The sequence below is a fragment of the Equus caballus genome, chromosome 19 (genome assembly GCF_041296265.1).
Source record: "Equus caballus isolate H_3958 breed thoroughbred chromosome 19, TB-T2T, whole genome shotgun sequence".
Classification (NCBI taxonomy): domain Eukaryota; kingdom Metazoa; phylum Chordata; class Mammalia; order Perissodactyla; family Equidae; genus Equus; species Equus caballus.
Window position 1 is genome coordinate 42,818,983 of NC_091702.1, and position 17,193 is coordinate 42,836,175.

The 17,193-nt window shown below is 36.1% G+C and overlaps 1 protein-coding gene across 27 annotated transcripts in view; it reads left to right on the forward strand.

Annotated features, from left to right (window-relative positions):
- DLG1 (discs large MAGUK scaffold protein 1) overlaps positions 1–15,147 on the forward strand; it is a 255,373-nt gene extending 240,226 nt beyond the window's left edge. For all 27 annotated transcript variants that reach the window (XM_023623539.2, XM_070243488.1, XM_023623543.2 and 24 more), the window contains 3 exons: positions 638–747; positions 12,252–12,343; positions 13,317–15,147. In XM_023623539.2, the coding sequence (XP_023479307.2) occupies positions 638–747; positions 12,252–12,343; positions 13,317–13,423 (309 nt within the window). In that variant the 3' untranslated portion in view covers positions 13,424–15,147. The remainder of the gene's footprint in view (positions 1–637; positions 748–12,251; positions 12,344–13,316) is intronic.
- The last annotated feature ends 2,046 nt before the right edge of the window (positions 15,148–17,193 follow it).

Consider the following 17,193-nt stretch of genomic DNA (forward strand, 5'->3'; position numbering starts at 1 on the left):
CATGGAATTGCTTGTCTTTATTAAAAAACCTAAATGGCCTTTGTCAGTGAATTTGAGCATGTCAGAAAAGTGTCTCAGATCTAGAACTGGATCCAAATGGCAGTTTGTGATAAGAGTTTTTGCTAGTCCCCAGTAAAATAAGAAATAGGATAGAGTAGTGGTAGTGAGGTTTTACAAATTTAAATGTATTCAATTTTAAAGATTCTCCTTTATTCTAGGCTCTTTGCCTTCTTGTTGATCATACATCCTTTTATGAATTGATGGTTATGGTAAGATGGTAGCTTGGGGTGTTTGTTTTTTTTAATGCCCTTTTTCAGCAAAATAGAAGATAGGAACCCCATACTGGTTGCCGTTATGAGACGTTATTGGTCAGTGGAAACTAGGAGTAAGAGAACTGAGTTTTCCTTCCTTTTTAAATGCGATATCTGAGAATGGAAAATTAGTTACTCATAGTCATTATGCATTGTCTTCATTTCCTTTCCCCTCTGAAATTTGCTAACAAAAATTACGTATTGCTTACAGTGAACAGGATCCAAACATATCAAAATCCAGATTTTGTACTTGTAGGAAATGTACCTCTGATGTAATTGAAAATACTTGGTTCACTTGTTTTTCTTCTTTATTCCCTCTATTTTAGGGCAAACACTGTATCCTTGATGTGTCTGGAAATGCCATAAAGAGATTACAGATTGCACAACTTTACCCAATCTCCATTTTTATTAAACCCAAATCCATGGAAAATATCATGTAAGTGTAAATGCCTAAAGCACAGCCTCTAAGTACAAATCCAGTCTCTATCACTTATTAGAGTAATTTACTTACCCTTTCAGCATCTCAGTTCCTTTCTCTGTAAAATGGAGATTATAGTGGTATCCCCACCTCAGTTGTTGTGAGGATTAAATACGCACTCTATGATATTAACTGCTGTCATCATCATCATCAACAATAATATACTGAAGTAGGAGGTACTGTGGATTTGAATTGTAAGGTTAAATAGTCACATGTGGCAAGTACCTACTAAATAGAACAGTGCAGTTCTGGGTAACCAGTCAGAGAATAAAATAATGTATAACTGTTTACCTAATAGAGGGCAAAAAATAGGACTTAAATAAAAACTAAAAGAAAGAGCAAATAGAAATATTGAATAGGTGGTGCAAAAAGTATACAGATAGTAAGATGGTATGAATGAACCCAGAATTTTCATTAATTAAATGCTAGACTAAATGGTCCAATTAAAAGACAAAATCGTCAGGATGGATGAAGGAAAAATAAACCACTATATATTACTCTTGTAGAAGAGGAAAAAAATCTTTTCCTTCTGCTCTTCTAGGTTCTCAGCTCGGCCTCTGTAACAAAAGACAAGTTAACAAGAGAAAAGCATACAAATTTACTTAATTTAAGTCTTATGTAACACAGGAGCCTTCATAAGGAAATGAAGACCCGAAGAAACAGTTAAACCTGAGCATTTTATACTGAGTTTGTTGAAGAGTGGAAAGTCATGGGAAAATGTGATTGGACTGAAGGATATGAGCCAAGAGTAGTAAACTAGGGGAAACTAACAAGGCCTCTTTGTTCAGATTCCTCCTGGCATCCCTACATCTTCGGAGATAAGGGTCTCCTTTCTTCCAGGTGTAGAGAAGTGACCTCTCATGTGGGGATCTCATGACCTGCTTCAGGTGAAGGTCGCAGAGTCCTTCCTATACCTGCCATTTTTAAATTCATTCAGCTTAAAATATTCAGTATGCCAAGGTGCCATGTTTGGGGGGTAGTGTGTTAGGAAACCCATCAGTTATATGTTGCTTTCATAAGACATACCTTAAATAGTAGGCTAGAGAAAGGCTGAAAGTAAGACAACAGAAAAAAGACAGACTGTCCAAACATTAACTGAAAGTAAGCTGGTTTATATTACTGTCAAAGTATACTTTAAGGCAAGAAGTATTAGTGGAGAGGGACAGTCCATAAAAATAAAAGGTTCACTCCATCAGGAAGATATATTCATACATTTGTTTGTACTTAATAGCACAATCTCAAAATACATAAATTCTATTTATAAATTGACAACTATACAGGAAAAAAAAATAATTCCACAGTTGTAACTTAAGACATCAGTCAGCAAGTAATGGAATAAGAAAACAAAAAATCAGTAAAGCTATGGAACAACACAGATTAAAAACTTTACCTGACAGACATATGTAGAACACTGTGCTCAACATCTGTAAAATTGACACATTGATTTCAAGTGCATATAGGACAGTTACCAAAACTAATCATATGCTAAGCCATACGTTTCAAATGATTGAAAACAAATATTCTCTGACTATGATGAAATTAAAACAGAAATCAATAATAAAAAGATCACTAGAAAATCCCCATACATTTGTGAATTAAGTGTTATTCTTCTGAATAGGTCAAAGAAGAAATCACAGCATAAATTAGTAAATGTTTTGAACTAAATAGTAATGAAATTGTCAAGTAAATAAATTTGGAAGTTATCGTCCACCCCCTCGCATGTAAATAAATAAATAAATAAATAAATTTGGAGGATATAGTAGCCTTAGTGATGAAAAACCCACAGCCTTAAATATTAGGAAAGAATGTTAGAAGTCAAATAGGAAATAAATGTTGAAAATCTAAGATTTTGAGAAATTAGAAAAAGAGCAGTCAAATTCAAAGAAGAAATAGAAAACAAGTATATGGTTGAGAGGATTAACAAAGCCAAAAATGTTTTCTTTGAAAATGCTATAAAATGTTAATAAGAAAGATCAAGAAAAGAAAATAAAGAAGGCATAAATAATATAAGGAATGAAAGTGGGAATGTTACTCCACATCCCGTATACATTAAAAAGGTTAACACAGGCAACCCAATAGAAAAATGAGCAAAGGGCTTGGACGCTTCACAAAAGATGATATTCAAATAGTCAGTAAACATATGAGATGGTCTTCAATTAATCATGGAAATGCAAGTTAAAACCAAAATGTCATATGCTACCACCAACACACCACAATAGCTAAAATGAAAAAGACAGAAAGTATCAAATGTTGACAAGGATGTGGAGCAACTGAAACTCATATAACACTGATAAGAGTGTAAATTGGTACATCCACGTTGGTAAACTGTTTGTAGTATCTCCTAAAGCTAAACGTACACATAGCTCAGGACTCAGAAGTCTCATTCCTAGATATACACTCAACAGAAATGCTTCCATATGTTACCAAACTGCACTAGATTGCTGACAGAAGTGCTATTCAGAATAACCAGAAACTATCCAAACGCTCATCAGAGAATACATAAATAAATTACGACATATTCACACAGTGAAATATTCTACAGTAATGAGAATGAGCAATCTCCAACCATGCACAAAAGTAGTGGAAGAATCTCACAAACGTAGTTTGAATAAAAAAAAAAATCCAGACCTAAAAATGTATGTACTCCATGATTCTGTTTATATACTTTCTGATTTCAAATGATTCCAAATGTAATCACTGCTTAGAGAAGTCAGAGGTTACTCTCTGAGAGTAGAGTTGGTTGGTGACTAGAGTGAGCACACCCAGATTCTAGGGCACTGCTGTAATGTTCTGTATCTTGATCTAGGTACTAGATACACAGGTAAGTGTAAGTAAGTGAAAATTCATTAAGTTGTACATTTATGATATTCCTCTTCTATGTTTGAAAGTTATACTTCAAAAAAAATCTTAAAAAAGAAATAGAAAAGGAAAAAAAGAAATAAAAAATCTAGTTCTGTACCTGTTGAAGAACTTGGACTCTGCCATGAAAAGCCTTTCCACAAACAAAACACTAGGCCAAGAGGATTTATACAAATTCTTCAGCTAATTTTGTGGGCATTAATTTAGTACCAAAACCTGACAAAGACTTCACAAGAAATGAAAATGACAAGCCAGTCTTAACATGAATATAGATGCAAAAATCCTTACCAAAATATGAGCAAATTGAATCGAACAATTAATTTTTTTAATAAAGTAAAATATAACAACCAAGTTGGGTTTGTTCAAGGAATGAAGGCTATTTTAACATTTAAAAATTAATCAGTGGTGTAGCTATAGAGAAGATGGAGTAGGAAGCACCAGGAATACATCTCCCAACCTAGACGATAATTGGACTTGCAGAATCTGATGTAACTATTTTGGAATTCAGGAGTCTATCAAAGGCTTGCAGCTTCTAGGGGAAGGTCTGAATGGTTAATTTTGGTTAATTTCAGCTCTCAGCGTGGTAGCAGCTACCCATCTCCCCACCTTCAGACCTATAGCAGGCAGCCATGCACACATTCCTTGAGCAGCTTGCACAAAGCTTGTGGAAATCAAAGTGGGCAGTAAGGACCCTGTCCTCCAAATATTGGGGATCTGTGCTTGTGGGAACCAAAGTGGTCAATAAGGACCCTGTCCTCCAAATATTGGGGATCTGTGCTCTGATAGCGGATTGATGTTTCTGATTGTAGAGCTGCAGACACAGAGGTAGGGAGCCATTGTTGCAAACCCCACTGCCATTGTTGCAAGCCCCTACCCCTTGGGCTGAAGGGACTTCCATGGAGTTAAGGGACTAGTGCCTTTTTTCCCCCACTTTACTTTTCCTTTTTCCCCATTTTGGAGCCAGACTTGCACATTCACATATATGGGGGAATTTAGAAAGTCACTACACATACCCAGGGAAAGGCATAGGCTCAGAAAAGACCTGAGAAGACCTTAAATGTATATACCTCATGCTTATCCCTGACATGGAAGTATCCTACAGCAATTTTTTTTTAAAAGCAAACCCTAGGAAGAGGGAGAATTTTATCTTCAGCATTATCATATTATAGGATTCCAGTGTCCAGTTTTCAACAGAAATTCACAAGGCATACAAAGAAACAAAGTATGGTCTATTCAAAGGAAAAAATACATCAACAGAAACTATCCCTAAAAAAGACCTAATGGCAGATATACTAGACAAAGACTTTAAGACAGCTGTGTTAAAGATTCTCAGTGAACTCAAGGGAGATGTGGAGAAAGTCAAGAAAATGATGTGTAAACAAATTGGGAATATCAGTAGATAGAAAACCTAAGAAGTAGTTCTGGAGCTGAAAAGTACAATAACTGAAATGAAAAATACACTAGAGGAATTCAAAGGCAGATTTGAGCAGGCAGAAGAGAGAATCGGCAAACCTGATGGAATAGTGGAAATTATCAAGGCTGATGAACAGAAAGAAAAAAGATTGAAGAAAAGTGAATAGAGCCTAAGAGACCATCAGGTGGATAATTATATGCATCTGGGAGTCTCAGAAATAGAAGAGAGAGAGGATGGACAGAGAGAATATTTGAAGAAATAATGGCTGAAAACTTCCCACATTTGATGAAAAATATGCATATAAACATTCAAAAGGCTCAATAATCTCCAGGAAAGATGAACTCAAAGAGACCCATACTGAGACACATTATAATCAAACTTTCAAAAGACAAAGACAATGAAAGAATCTTGAAAGCAGCAAGAGAGAAGTGAATCATCATATGCAAGTGATCCTCAATAAGATTATAAGCAGATTTCTCATAAGAAACTTTGGAGGCCAGAAGACAGTGGCCAATATATTCAAAGTGCTAAAAGAAAAAAACCTGTCAACCAAGAATCCTGTATCTGGAAACACTGTCCTTTAAAAATAAGGTAGTGGGCTGGCCCAGTGATGTAGTGGTTAAGTTTGTGCACTCTGCTTCAGCAGCCTGGGGTTTGTGAGTTTGGATCCCAGGCATGGACCTACACACCACTCATCAAGCCATGCTGTGGTGGCATCTCACATACAAAATAAAGGAAGATTGGCGTAGATCAGGGCCTGTCTTCCTCACCAAAACAAAAGAAAAAAAATGAGGGAGAAATTAAGGCATTCCCAGATTAACAAAAGCTGAGGTAGTTTGTGACCATAGACCTGCCCAGCATGAAATTCTCAAGGGGAATCCTGCAAGGTAAAATGAAAGGACACTAGATAGTAATTTGAAGCTGTATGGAGAAATAAAGACCTAAATAAAGATAAATACATGGTCAGTTATATAGCTAGTATTATAACAATGGTTTGTAACTGGTTTGTAACTGGCTCCAACTCATTCTAACTCATTTTCTACATGATATGAGACTAATATATTTAAAGAAAAAAGAACAATTATTAGTGTAAAATAGTATACTGCACCTTTGGTTTCTGAATTCCAAATCTTGTTTTCTACATAAGTTAGGAGACTAAGACATTTAAAAGAACTATTAGTTCATGTTTTGGGGCAAACAATGTATAAAAATCTAAATTTGTGACTGTAACTGAAAGGGGTGGGGGTGGAGATGTTAAAGGAGCAGAGTTCTTACATGTTATTGAAGTTAAACTGGTATGAATTTAAATCAGAGTATTATAACTTTAGAATGTTAAATGTAATCCCCATGGTAACCACAAAGAAAACAGCTGCAGAATATATACAAAAGGAAATGAGAAAGGAATTTTAACGTTCCACTACAAAAAATCAACTAAACACAAAAGAAGACAGGAATGCGGGAAATAAGGGACAAAAAAGCTACAGGGCATATAGAAAAGAAATAGCACAATGACAGAAGTAAGTCCTTCCTTTTCAGTAATTACTTTAAATGGATTAAACTCTCCCATCAACAGACAGAGATTGGTAAAATGGATAAAACACAAGATCCAAAGACAAACAAGTTGAAAGTGAAAGGATGGGAGAAGATATTTCATGCAATTAGTAACCAACAGAGAGTAGGAGGGCTATGCTAATATCAGACTAAATAGACTTTAAGTCAAAAAAAGGCTACATGCAGCAAGGAGGACATTATATATTAATAAAAAGTTCAGAAAGGCAAGATGATATAACAGTTATAAATGTTTAGGTACCTAATGACAAATCATCAAACTATATGAAGGAAACACTGACATAATTGAAGGGAAAAATAGGTTTTTTTTTAAAGATTGGAACCTGAGCTAACAACTGTTGCCAATCTTTTGTTTTTCCTGCTTTTTTTCTCCCCAAATCCCACCTGTACATAGTTATATATTTTAGTTGTGGGTCCTTCTATCTGTGGCATGTGGTATGCTGCCTCAATGTGGCCTGATGAGCGGTGCTGTGTCCGTGCCCAGGACCCAAACCAGTGAAACCCTGGGCCACCAAACCGGAGCGCACGAACTTAACCACTCAGCCACAGGGTCAGCCCCAGATAGTTCTACAATAATAGTTGGAGACCTTAATACCCCACTCACAATAATGGAATGAACAACCAGACAGTAGATAAGTAAGGAAATAGAGGACTTATACAACACAGTAAACGAACTAGACCTAAGAGACATACAGAACACTCTACCCCACAACCACAGAATATACATTCTTCTTAAGTACACATGGGACATTTTCCAGAATAGATCATGTGTTAGCCCACTAAGTAAGTCTCTGTAGATATCAAAAGATAGGTAACATAAAAATATCTTCTGATCATAACAGGATGAAGTTAGAAATCAATATAACAAAAGTAAAACTGGAAAATGCACAAATTTGTGGAAATTAAACAGCACACTTTTAAACAATCAGTGGATCAAAGAAGAAATCACAAGGAAAATTAGAAAATACTTAGAGACGAATGAAAACAGTAACACAACGTACCAAAACTTACAAGATGCAGCAAAAGCAGTGGTAAGGGGGAAGTTTATAGGTATTTATGTTATAAAAAAAAGAACAAGGAAGACCTCAAATCAACAACCTAATTTTACAATTAAGGAACTAGGGGGAAAAAACCTACTAAATCAAAGCTAACAGAAGGAAGGAAATAGAGATTAGAGCAGAGATCAACAAAATAGAGAATAGAAAACGAGAAATAGATCAATGAAACCAAAAGTTGGTTCTTCGAAAAGATCAGCAGAAAATGACAAATCTTTAGTTGGATGGACTAAGAAAAAAAGACTCAAATAACTAAAATCTGAAATTAAAGTGGGAACATTACTACCAATTCTCCAGAAATAAAAAGGGTTATAAGAACACTATGAACAGTTGTGCGCCAAAAAATTGGATAACATAGATGGACAAATTTTTAGAAACAAAACCTACAAAACTAACTCACAAAGAAATAGGAAATCTGAATAGACCTATCACTAGTAAGGAGATTGAATTGGTAATCAGAAATTCCCAGCAAAGAAAAGCCCGGGACCTTGAAAAGCCCATGGCTTCACTGGTGAATTTTACCAAACATTAAAAGAATTAATGTCAATTCTTCTCAAACTTTGAAGAGGAAGAAACACTTCCCAACTCATTCTAAGAGGCCAGCATTGTCCTGATACAAAAGTCATACAGACATATCACAAGAAAAGAAGACTGCAGACCACTATCCCTTATGAACATTGATGCAAAAATCCTCAACAAAATACTAGCAAATAGAGTTCACCAACATATTAAGAGGATTATACACCATGACTAAGTGGGATTTGTTCCTGGAATGCAAGGACAGTTTGACTTAAGAAAATCGATCAATATAATACACAACATCAACAAGTGAAGGGGAATAAACACACAATCATCTCAACTGATGCAGAAAAAGCACTTGACAATATCCAACACACTTTCATGATAAAAACACGCAACAAAATTGGAGTAGAAGGAAACTACCTCAACCTGATAAAAGCCATGTATGAAAAATCCACAGCAAATTTCATACTTGTTGATGAAACACAAAGCTTTTCCTCTGAGATGAGGAACAAGGCAAGGATGCCGCTTTCACCAGTTCTATTCAACATAGTACTGGAAGTTCTAGCCAGAGGAGTTAGGCAAGGAAAAAAAAGACATCCAAAATTGGAAAGGAAGACATAAAATTACGACTGTTTGCAGATGATACGATCTTATCTGTAGAAAATTCTAAAGACTCCATATAAGAACTATCAGAACTAATAAGTTCTTCAAAGTAGCAGCACACGAAGTCAACACAAAGAAAACAGTTGCATTTCTATATATGGACAGTGAACAATCTGAAAAGGAAATTATAAAAACAGTTTCACTTACTGCATCAGAAGGAATAAAATACTTAGGAATTAACCAAGGAGGTGAAAGATTTGCATGCTGAAAACTAGAAAATAGTGCTGAAAGAAATTAAAGACAATATAATTAAATGGAAACACCTCCCATGTTCATGGATTAAAATACTTAATATTGTTAAAATGTCAGTACTACCCAAAGTGATATACAGGTTCAGTGCAATCCCTGTCAAAATCCCAGTAACATTTTTTGCAGAAATAGAAAAACCCATACTAAAATTTGTATGGAATCTCAGGAGACCCCAAACAGCCAAAATAATCTTTAAAAAGAACAAAAGAACTGGAAGACACACGCTTTCTGATTTCGAAGTTTACTACCAACCTACAGTAATCAAAACAGTGTGATACTGGCATAAAGACGGATATACAGACCAATGGAGTAGAATTAGAGAGCTCAGAAATAAATCCTCACATAAATGGTCAGTTGATTTTTGACAAGGATGCAGGACTATTCAATGGGGTAAAGGACAGTCTTTTCAACAACTGATGCTGGCAAAACTGGATATCCATGTGCAAAAGAATGAAGGTGGACCCTTACTTAACACCATATACAAAAATTAACACATAATGGATCAAGGACCTAAATGTAAAACCTAAAACAATAAAGCTCTTAGGAGAGGGCATAGCACAAAAGCTTCACAACTTTGCATTTGACCATGATTTCTGGGATATGACACCAAAGGCACAGGTAACAAAAGAAAAAAAGACAAATTGGACTTCCTAAAATTTTTTTTAAATTTGTGCATCAAAAGATACTATCCGCAGGGGGCCGGCCCGGTGGCGCAGCGGTTAAGTTCGCACATTCCGCTTCTCGGCGGCCCGGGGTTCGCTGGTTCGGATCCCGGGTGCGGACATGGCACTGCTTGGCAGCCATGCTGTGGTAGGCGTCCCACGTATAAACTAGAGGAAGATGGGCACGGATGTTAGCTCAGAGCCAGGCTTCCTCAGCAAAAAGAGGAGGACTGGCAGTAGTTAGCTCAGGGCTAATCTTCCTCAAAAAAAAAAAAAAAAACAAAAGATACTATCTGCAAAGTAAAAAGGAAACCCACAAAATGGGAGAAAATATTTGCAAATTATCTATGTGATAAGGGATTAATGTATAGAAAACTCCTAAAATTTAACAAAAAACCAAGCAACTTGATTCATAATGGGCAAAGGACTTGAATAGACATTTCTCCAAAGAAGATATACAAATGGGCAACAAGCACATAAAAAGATGTTCAACATCACTAATCATTAGGGAGATGCAAATCAAAATTACAATGAGACAACCACCTCAGACACATTAGAAAGGTTACTATCAAAAAAAAAAAAAAACCAGAAAACAAGTGCTGGTGAGGATGTGGAAAAATTGGAACTCTCATGCATTGTTGGTGGGAATGTAAAATGGTACTGCCACTGTGAAAATAATATGGTGATTCCTCAATAAGTTAAAAATAGAACTACCGTATGATCCAGCAATTCCACTTCTGGGTATATACCCAAAAGAATTGGAAGCAGGGTCTTGAAAAGACACGCATGTTCTCATAGTGGCATTATTCACAAGAGCTAAAACATAGAAGAAACCCAAGTGTCCATCAGTGGATGAATGGATAAGCAAAATGTGGTCTATACATACAAAGGAAGGAAATTCTGCAATATGTTACAACATGGACGAACTTTGCAGACATTATGCTAAGTGAAAAGCCAGCCGCAGGGGCCAGCCCCGTGGCTGAGAGGTTAAGTTTGTGCGCTCTGCTTCAGTGGCCCAGGGTTTTACCAGTTCAGATCCTGGGCGAGGACCTAGCACAGCTCATCAAACCATGCTGAGGCAGCATCCCACATGCCACAAATAGGAGGACCCACAACTAAAATATACAACTAGGTACTGGGGGTCTTTGAGGAGAAGGAAAAATAAAATCTTTAAAAAAAAAAAACAAGCCAGCCACAAAAAGGCAAATACTTAGGATTCCACTTACGTGAGGTGCTTAGAGTAGTCAGAATCATAGAGACAAAGTATAATGGTGGTTGCCAGGGATTGAGGGGAGGCAAGAATGGGAGACATGTTTTATAGGTATGGAGTTTTGGTTTAACGACATGAAAAGAACTGTAGGGATGGATAGTGGTGGTGGTTGCACAATGTGAAGTTACTAATGCCACTGGACTATACACTTAGAAGAGGTTAAAGTGGTAACTTTTGTGTTATGTACATTTTACCACAGTTTTTAATTAACTTTTAAAAATCAGTGTAGTGTACCTCATTAACAGATTTTAAGAATAAAAGCATATGGTCATTTTAATAAATGCAAAAAAAGCATTCAATAAAATTAGCATCCATTCATGACAAAAGCATTTTGTAAACTGTGAATAGAAGGGACTTTCCTTAATCTGATGAATGTCATCTATCAAATATCAAAGCAAACGTCGTATTTAATGGTGAAGTATTGAAAACTTTCCCTCTTAAGTTGGGAACAAACTCCCATATACCCATCATCAGCAAGAACAGTAATCAACAGCTGTGACCAATCTTGTTTCATCCATCCCCCACCTCCTTACCCTTCCACTCCAGGTTATTTTGAAACAAATCCAAGATATTATATCATGTCATCCATTTCAGTATATATTTTACAGATAAGAATTCCTTCTTTAAAAACATTACTGTGTCATCATACTTAGAGCAAAAATCTTTTTATATCATCAGATAATTATTTTCCTGATTGTTTCGTTAGTTTTGTTTATGTTTTTTTTTATTTGTTTGTTTGAATCAAGTTCCAAATAAGGTCTGTTCATGACAATTAAGTCTTTTAATCTATAGCTTCTTCCTCCATCTCTCTTCTTCTGCAGAGTTTTCCCCAGACTGTATTTTGCTGATTGCCATCTCAGTGTTGTTTAATAATTTCATGTGTCCCCTTTATTGTCTATAAATTAATAGGTAGATCTGCATGTCATAGTTTAATATGAAACTTTCATCAAAGTCAAAACTGTCAAATTCATGCGTAGTTTTTTTGGCTGCGTTGAGCCAATGCAAAATTGTGTTGAAACCCTTCTGTCATTCCGAGGTATAAAGCTATATATTTAGTGACTGAATCTTGTTTTTAATGACGTATTTTCAACAGAGCTCAACTTTTCGTGATTTTTTTTGTGTGTCTTCTCTCCTTTGTCATCTTTTTTCAAAAAGTATCGTAGTGTAGTAATTACCAATGTCTAAATGTATTTGTCCAGGGAAATGAATAAGCGTCTAACAGAAGAACAGGCCAGAAAGACGTTTGAGAGAGCCATGAAACTGGAGCAAGAATTTACTGAACATTTCACAGGTTGGCATCATGTGTGGCAGTGCCCTTAATGGTAGAATTTTGCTTTGGAACAATATGAACTGATGCATTGAAATGGATTTTGAACTATGCCCACATCTACCAGTAGTGATTAGTAGTAATTAGTCCTGTCATTTTCAGAATAATTCATTTAAGCTAGGCAGGGTGATGGGGAATCCTAAAATTTGTTGTCTCTTAAATTGTTGATTAGGACAGCATGTATAGGAATAATTCATACCTGATGGGAGAAAAATAGAGTCAGACCAGATTTCTTCCATGAAACTGACTTTTCTCTTATCCTTTGTAAATTTTGACCCATTTTAAAATATTATTTGTTTAAAAAGGAAAGAGTGGGCAGCAATTCCCAAACAATCTTGTCTCATTCATTTTGTCCTTTAAATTATTCCTTTGATACATTTGGACAAGTTTTTGTTATTGTCATTTGTTTGTTTGAAATAATGATCAGCTTATACTTGGTGTTCACACTGAGTACCATGAGTATCGTGGTAGGGTAACCCCTATGCTTTTTTTCTTTTTTCTTTTTTTTTAAATAATTTCAGACTTACAGAAAAATCACAGGAATGGTACTGGCAAGTCTCATACACTCTTCAGCCATGTTCCCCAGATGTTAACATTTTACCACATTTATGATTTTTTTCTGAAACATTTAAGAGTAAGTTGCAGACAGATGCCCTTTTGTTTGCCTCTAAATACTTTAGTGTGTATTTCCCCAATACACAAAGTAAAAATCACCAAGTCCTACTTTTTGATCAATTTTTAAAATAAAAATGTTTATATTTTTCAAATAAGAAAATTAATGAAATGAGCAGTTTTTACTAAGCAAACAATATGTAAATGGTGTCTCTTCTGGATGAGTAACTGTTTCTAAGATTTCGCTTATGCTATTTCACCAATAATTGTAGTGGTGAAGATAGATGATTAATGGAGATTTCTGATTTTGTTTCCATCATTACAGCTATTGTACAGGGAGATACGCTGGAAGACATTTACAACCAAGTGAAGCAGATCATAGAAGAGCAGTCTGGTCCTTACATCTGGGTTCCAGCAAAAGAAAAGTTATGAGGACTGATGTTTCTGTTTCTCTTTTCCACCGTCTTATTTTCTTTGACTCTTCTTTGCCCTTTCCTTCTGGAGTCTGTCTTCGGTACTCCTCCCGTGTTGCACCATATCCCACTCATCATGGTCTGCAGCTACACTTACTTTTGACATCTAGTGTCTCCTTCCAGTTGTAGCATCTGTATTATTTTCTATCACTGTTGGTTCGTGGCCATTTTTCAGAACTGAAGATGGAATGGCCTGACCAGCTATTAAGGATTTGGGGAGATGGGGAAATTGTGGTAGAATTCCTTAATGTTTAAGGGAAAGTAACTTTAAGAGATTTTCAGAAAAGCTTTATATACATTCTTTTCAAATTTCAGTATAAATGAAAGAACAGTGGTTTTAATCAGTGATTTAGTAAACTTTGAGCAACAATGCACGCTTAACTTTAATAGCATGGTTTGGCCAATGTATTAGCTTTCAAGTCCTTTCTCAATTGACTTCTGTTATCAAAGCAAATATTTCATTATAGGAATATATAAGGAAATATATGTTTTTTAATTTCAAAATTAATGTCTGGGTTAACTTTCATAATTTCACAAGGGATATTCATTTTTCATAAGAGTTCTTAAAGTCTTTTATTGTTTGAGTGTTTTTTTTTCTGATACATTTGCTAGGAATAGCAATGTTTAAATGTTTTTAATCTACTTGTGCAACACTATTTATAGTGTCTTCCAAAAGTTGTTGATACATAATGATCATCACATTTTCTGAATTGAGGCCATGTTTAGGTGCTAGGGGAGCTCACCTTTTACGTGTAAGGTTGAGAATATTTCATAGACATAGTACAGACAAGACGGACATTACAGTGGTGACGTAATAATCATTATGGCAATGGAAAAGGAGTCCAATTCCTAATAAAACTCTAAATGTATTCTTAGGGGTCAGATTTTAATGAATATTTTACCCACAATAACTGCCTATTTTGTTATAATAAAATATATATATATAAATATATATAAAACTTTCTTTAAACTCTGTAACTATGGGAATTATTTTCTTTACATAGTTGCACACACACAAACATATATATATATTTAAAATATATTTTTTCTTTTGCCACCTACTCTTTTTGTTTGGTTTTTTTAAATTAAGTATTAATTGATTAGACTTTATCTTCCTTAATCATGTGAACTGAGAACCAGGGGTATGATGGTTGTGGAAAGAAACCTTTAGGGAAATTAGATTACAAGTAAAAGTATGGGCGTGTTCTCCTCTTTTCTACAAAAGTTTTCAAATGGCTCCTGGTTTTTTTTGTTGTTGTTACTCTTATTCTTGTCATTGGGTTTGGATCTGGTCCTCTGCCTCCTTCCAGTTCTCCTTTCATTAATAGGCAAACAGGCAAAAGCCTCGTGTGTGTGGGTGTTTTCCCCCAGACGGCACACCTCTTCATCTCTCGTAGCTGCTCTGCGCTAGAGTTGCACAGATCTTTATGGTGAGCAATTTTAAGAAATTTTAGTGAAAGGTAGATACGATTTCAGAAATCAATTTCTCTGGTCTTTTATATTAATAATATTGTTTGGCTTCCCATTGCTTTTTTGGAGTTGTTTATTAAATATGTGTTTTTGACAACCTCCTCATTACAGTTTCTTAAACAAATGAGTACTGGTTTGTAAAAAATTATCAACATTATCCATTCCATTTATGAGAAAGAGGAGAACAGCTAATAAACTTTATTGTAAAATCCATATGTTAAATGTGTCTTGAATTCTGAAAGAGAAAATTATTTTACAAGCTAATGTCTTCTTGGAACAATTTGCAGCATCATGTAATTTAGAAACTGAATTCAAGAGCCTTTAGGCAGCCTAATCAAAATTTCTTCTGTAGGTTTTAGAACTGAGTATGTTAACACATTGAAATATATACTATAGCTGTTAACACCAAATATAGTAGGTTGTTACCAAACGTAAACATACTAGAAGAAAAGTATTGTGAAATGATCTCAAGAGCCCCAGAAATCACCTTACAGCAAGACCCAGTGTAAGCCATTTTGAAGTATTTCCTGATCACATGTAACATATCAAGAGATTATAAAATGATGCCATTTATGTGTTAAGTTGTATGTTATCTTGCTTTCTGGATGTCCTTGTTAAGTGCTTTTTTTGGTAAGAAAATACTTTTGTGCAGCTTTCTAGATTGTATAGAATTATTAATAAAAGTACTAATTGCTTAGTGCTACTATGCAACAGCTACTTTAGTATATTATCATTTAATTTTAAGAAAAGAAGGTAAGAGTTCCTAGCCCCACTGTAAGGCTTCAGTGAATTCACCCGTCCAGGACGACTTAGTTGGTAAGAGGCAGCACTCGGTGCTTGTATCCGAGTCTCTGCCCAGTTCTTCCTAATCTCTGTGCTGCCTCGTTTTCAGCCCCTGGTATGTACGGCACTGTGACTTAGGTTATTTTAGTTCCCCTTTACAGATAAAGAAAGACTTAGATAAAGCTCCTTGCCCAGAGTCACACAATAAGTAAGGACAGACCCATAGAACAAGTCATTCCCATCACAACTGAAAGGACTGTTTCTAGGAAACAAGTCAGCATAGCACTGCCACAGTGATGTACAAAGAACTTCTCTAGAACCAAAAATAAACCCGTATTCATTAGAAAAAGCCTACTATTGTAATACACAGGGGATATTACCATTTCAAATGGTTTATGAAATAGTCCATATTTTTTAATATGCTTCTTAATATCCTTAAGTTGGCAAAAAATAAAAACCTCTGTGGGGCTGGCCCCGTGGCCGAGTGGTTAAGTTCTCGCGCTCCGCTGCAGGCGGACCAGTGTTTCGTCAGTTCGAATCCTGGGCGTGGACATGGCACTGCTCATCAAACCACGCTGAGGCAGCGTCCCACATACCACAACTAGAAGGACCCACAACGAAGAATGTACAACTATGTGCCGAGGGGCTTTGGGGAGAAAAAGGAAAAAAAAATAAAATCTTAAAAAAAAAAAAAATAAAATAAAATAAAAACCTCTGAAATGTAACTCCACATTTCTGTTTGCTTTCCTGTTCTGGATCTGCCTGGGGCTCCTCAAAGAACGAGGGAAGCCAGCTCGCAGAGCCCACTGCGGCGGAGTACACTCTGCTTACCAGTACCTGCTCAGCCACTCCATAGTCTGTAAACTCCAAAGACGGCAACTTGGGGCCTTCACTAATAAGAAAATTTGTTTTCTAAAGTATGAGAGTGAACAGTTAGCCTCCAAGATTCTCTGCCTTGAATACTCCCAGTTTACATGTGGTGAAACAATCCTGGAGATCCCTGTGCGTGAGCCAGTGACACTGCGAATCAGGCGCAGGGCGAGGGGTAGAGCCTTTCCCTCCCGGCTCCTGGAACGGTGGTCTTTCTACCATAACAGTTTCTTTTCCTCCCATGCTGTGAGCTCAATTTATTGGGTTATTCAGACCCTGGAGGTTTGAATTACTGATTAAAAGAAAGTAAATAAGTAAATTTAAGAGATTGTGTTGAGGTGTGTGTGTCGGGAAAGCATGAGGATCATCACTTTTCTGACTCAAGTTTTAGATTGTCTGGTGTTTCAGTCCAGTGTTGAAGATGCCGTGTGTCTCCCTCCAGAACTGCACAGGATAGCTCTCCCTGGCCTTGGCAGCAGAAGACCGTAATGTGGAGACTGTGGGCTGTGGGATCAGAGCTCAATTTGAATGCCAGCTCTGCCTCTTCCTGGTTCTGTAGCTAACCTTGGGCAGCTGTCCTCCCTCTTTCTGTTCACTTGTCTGTAA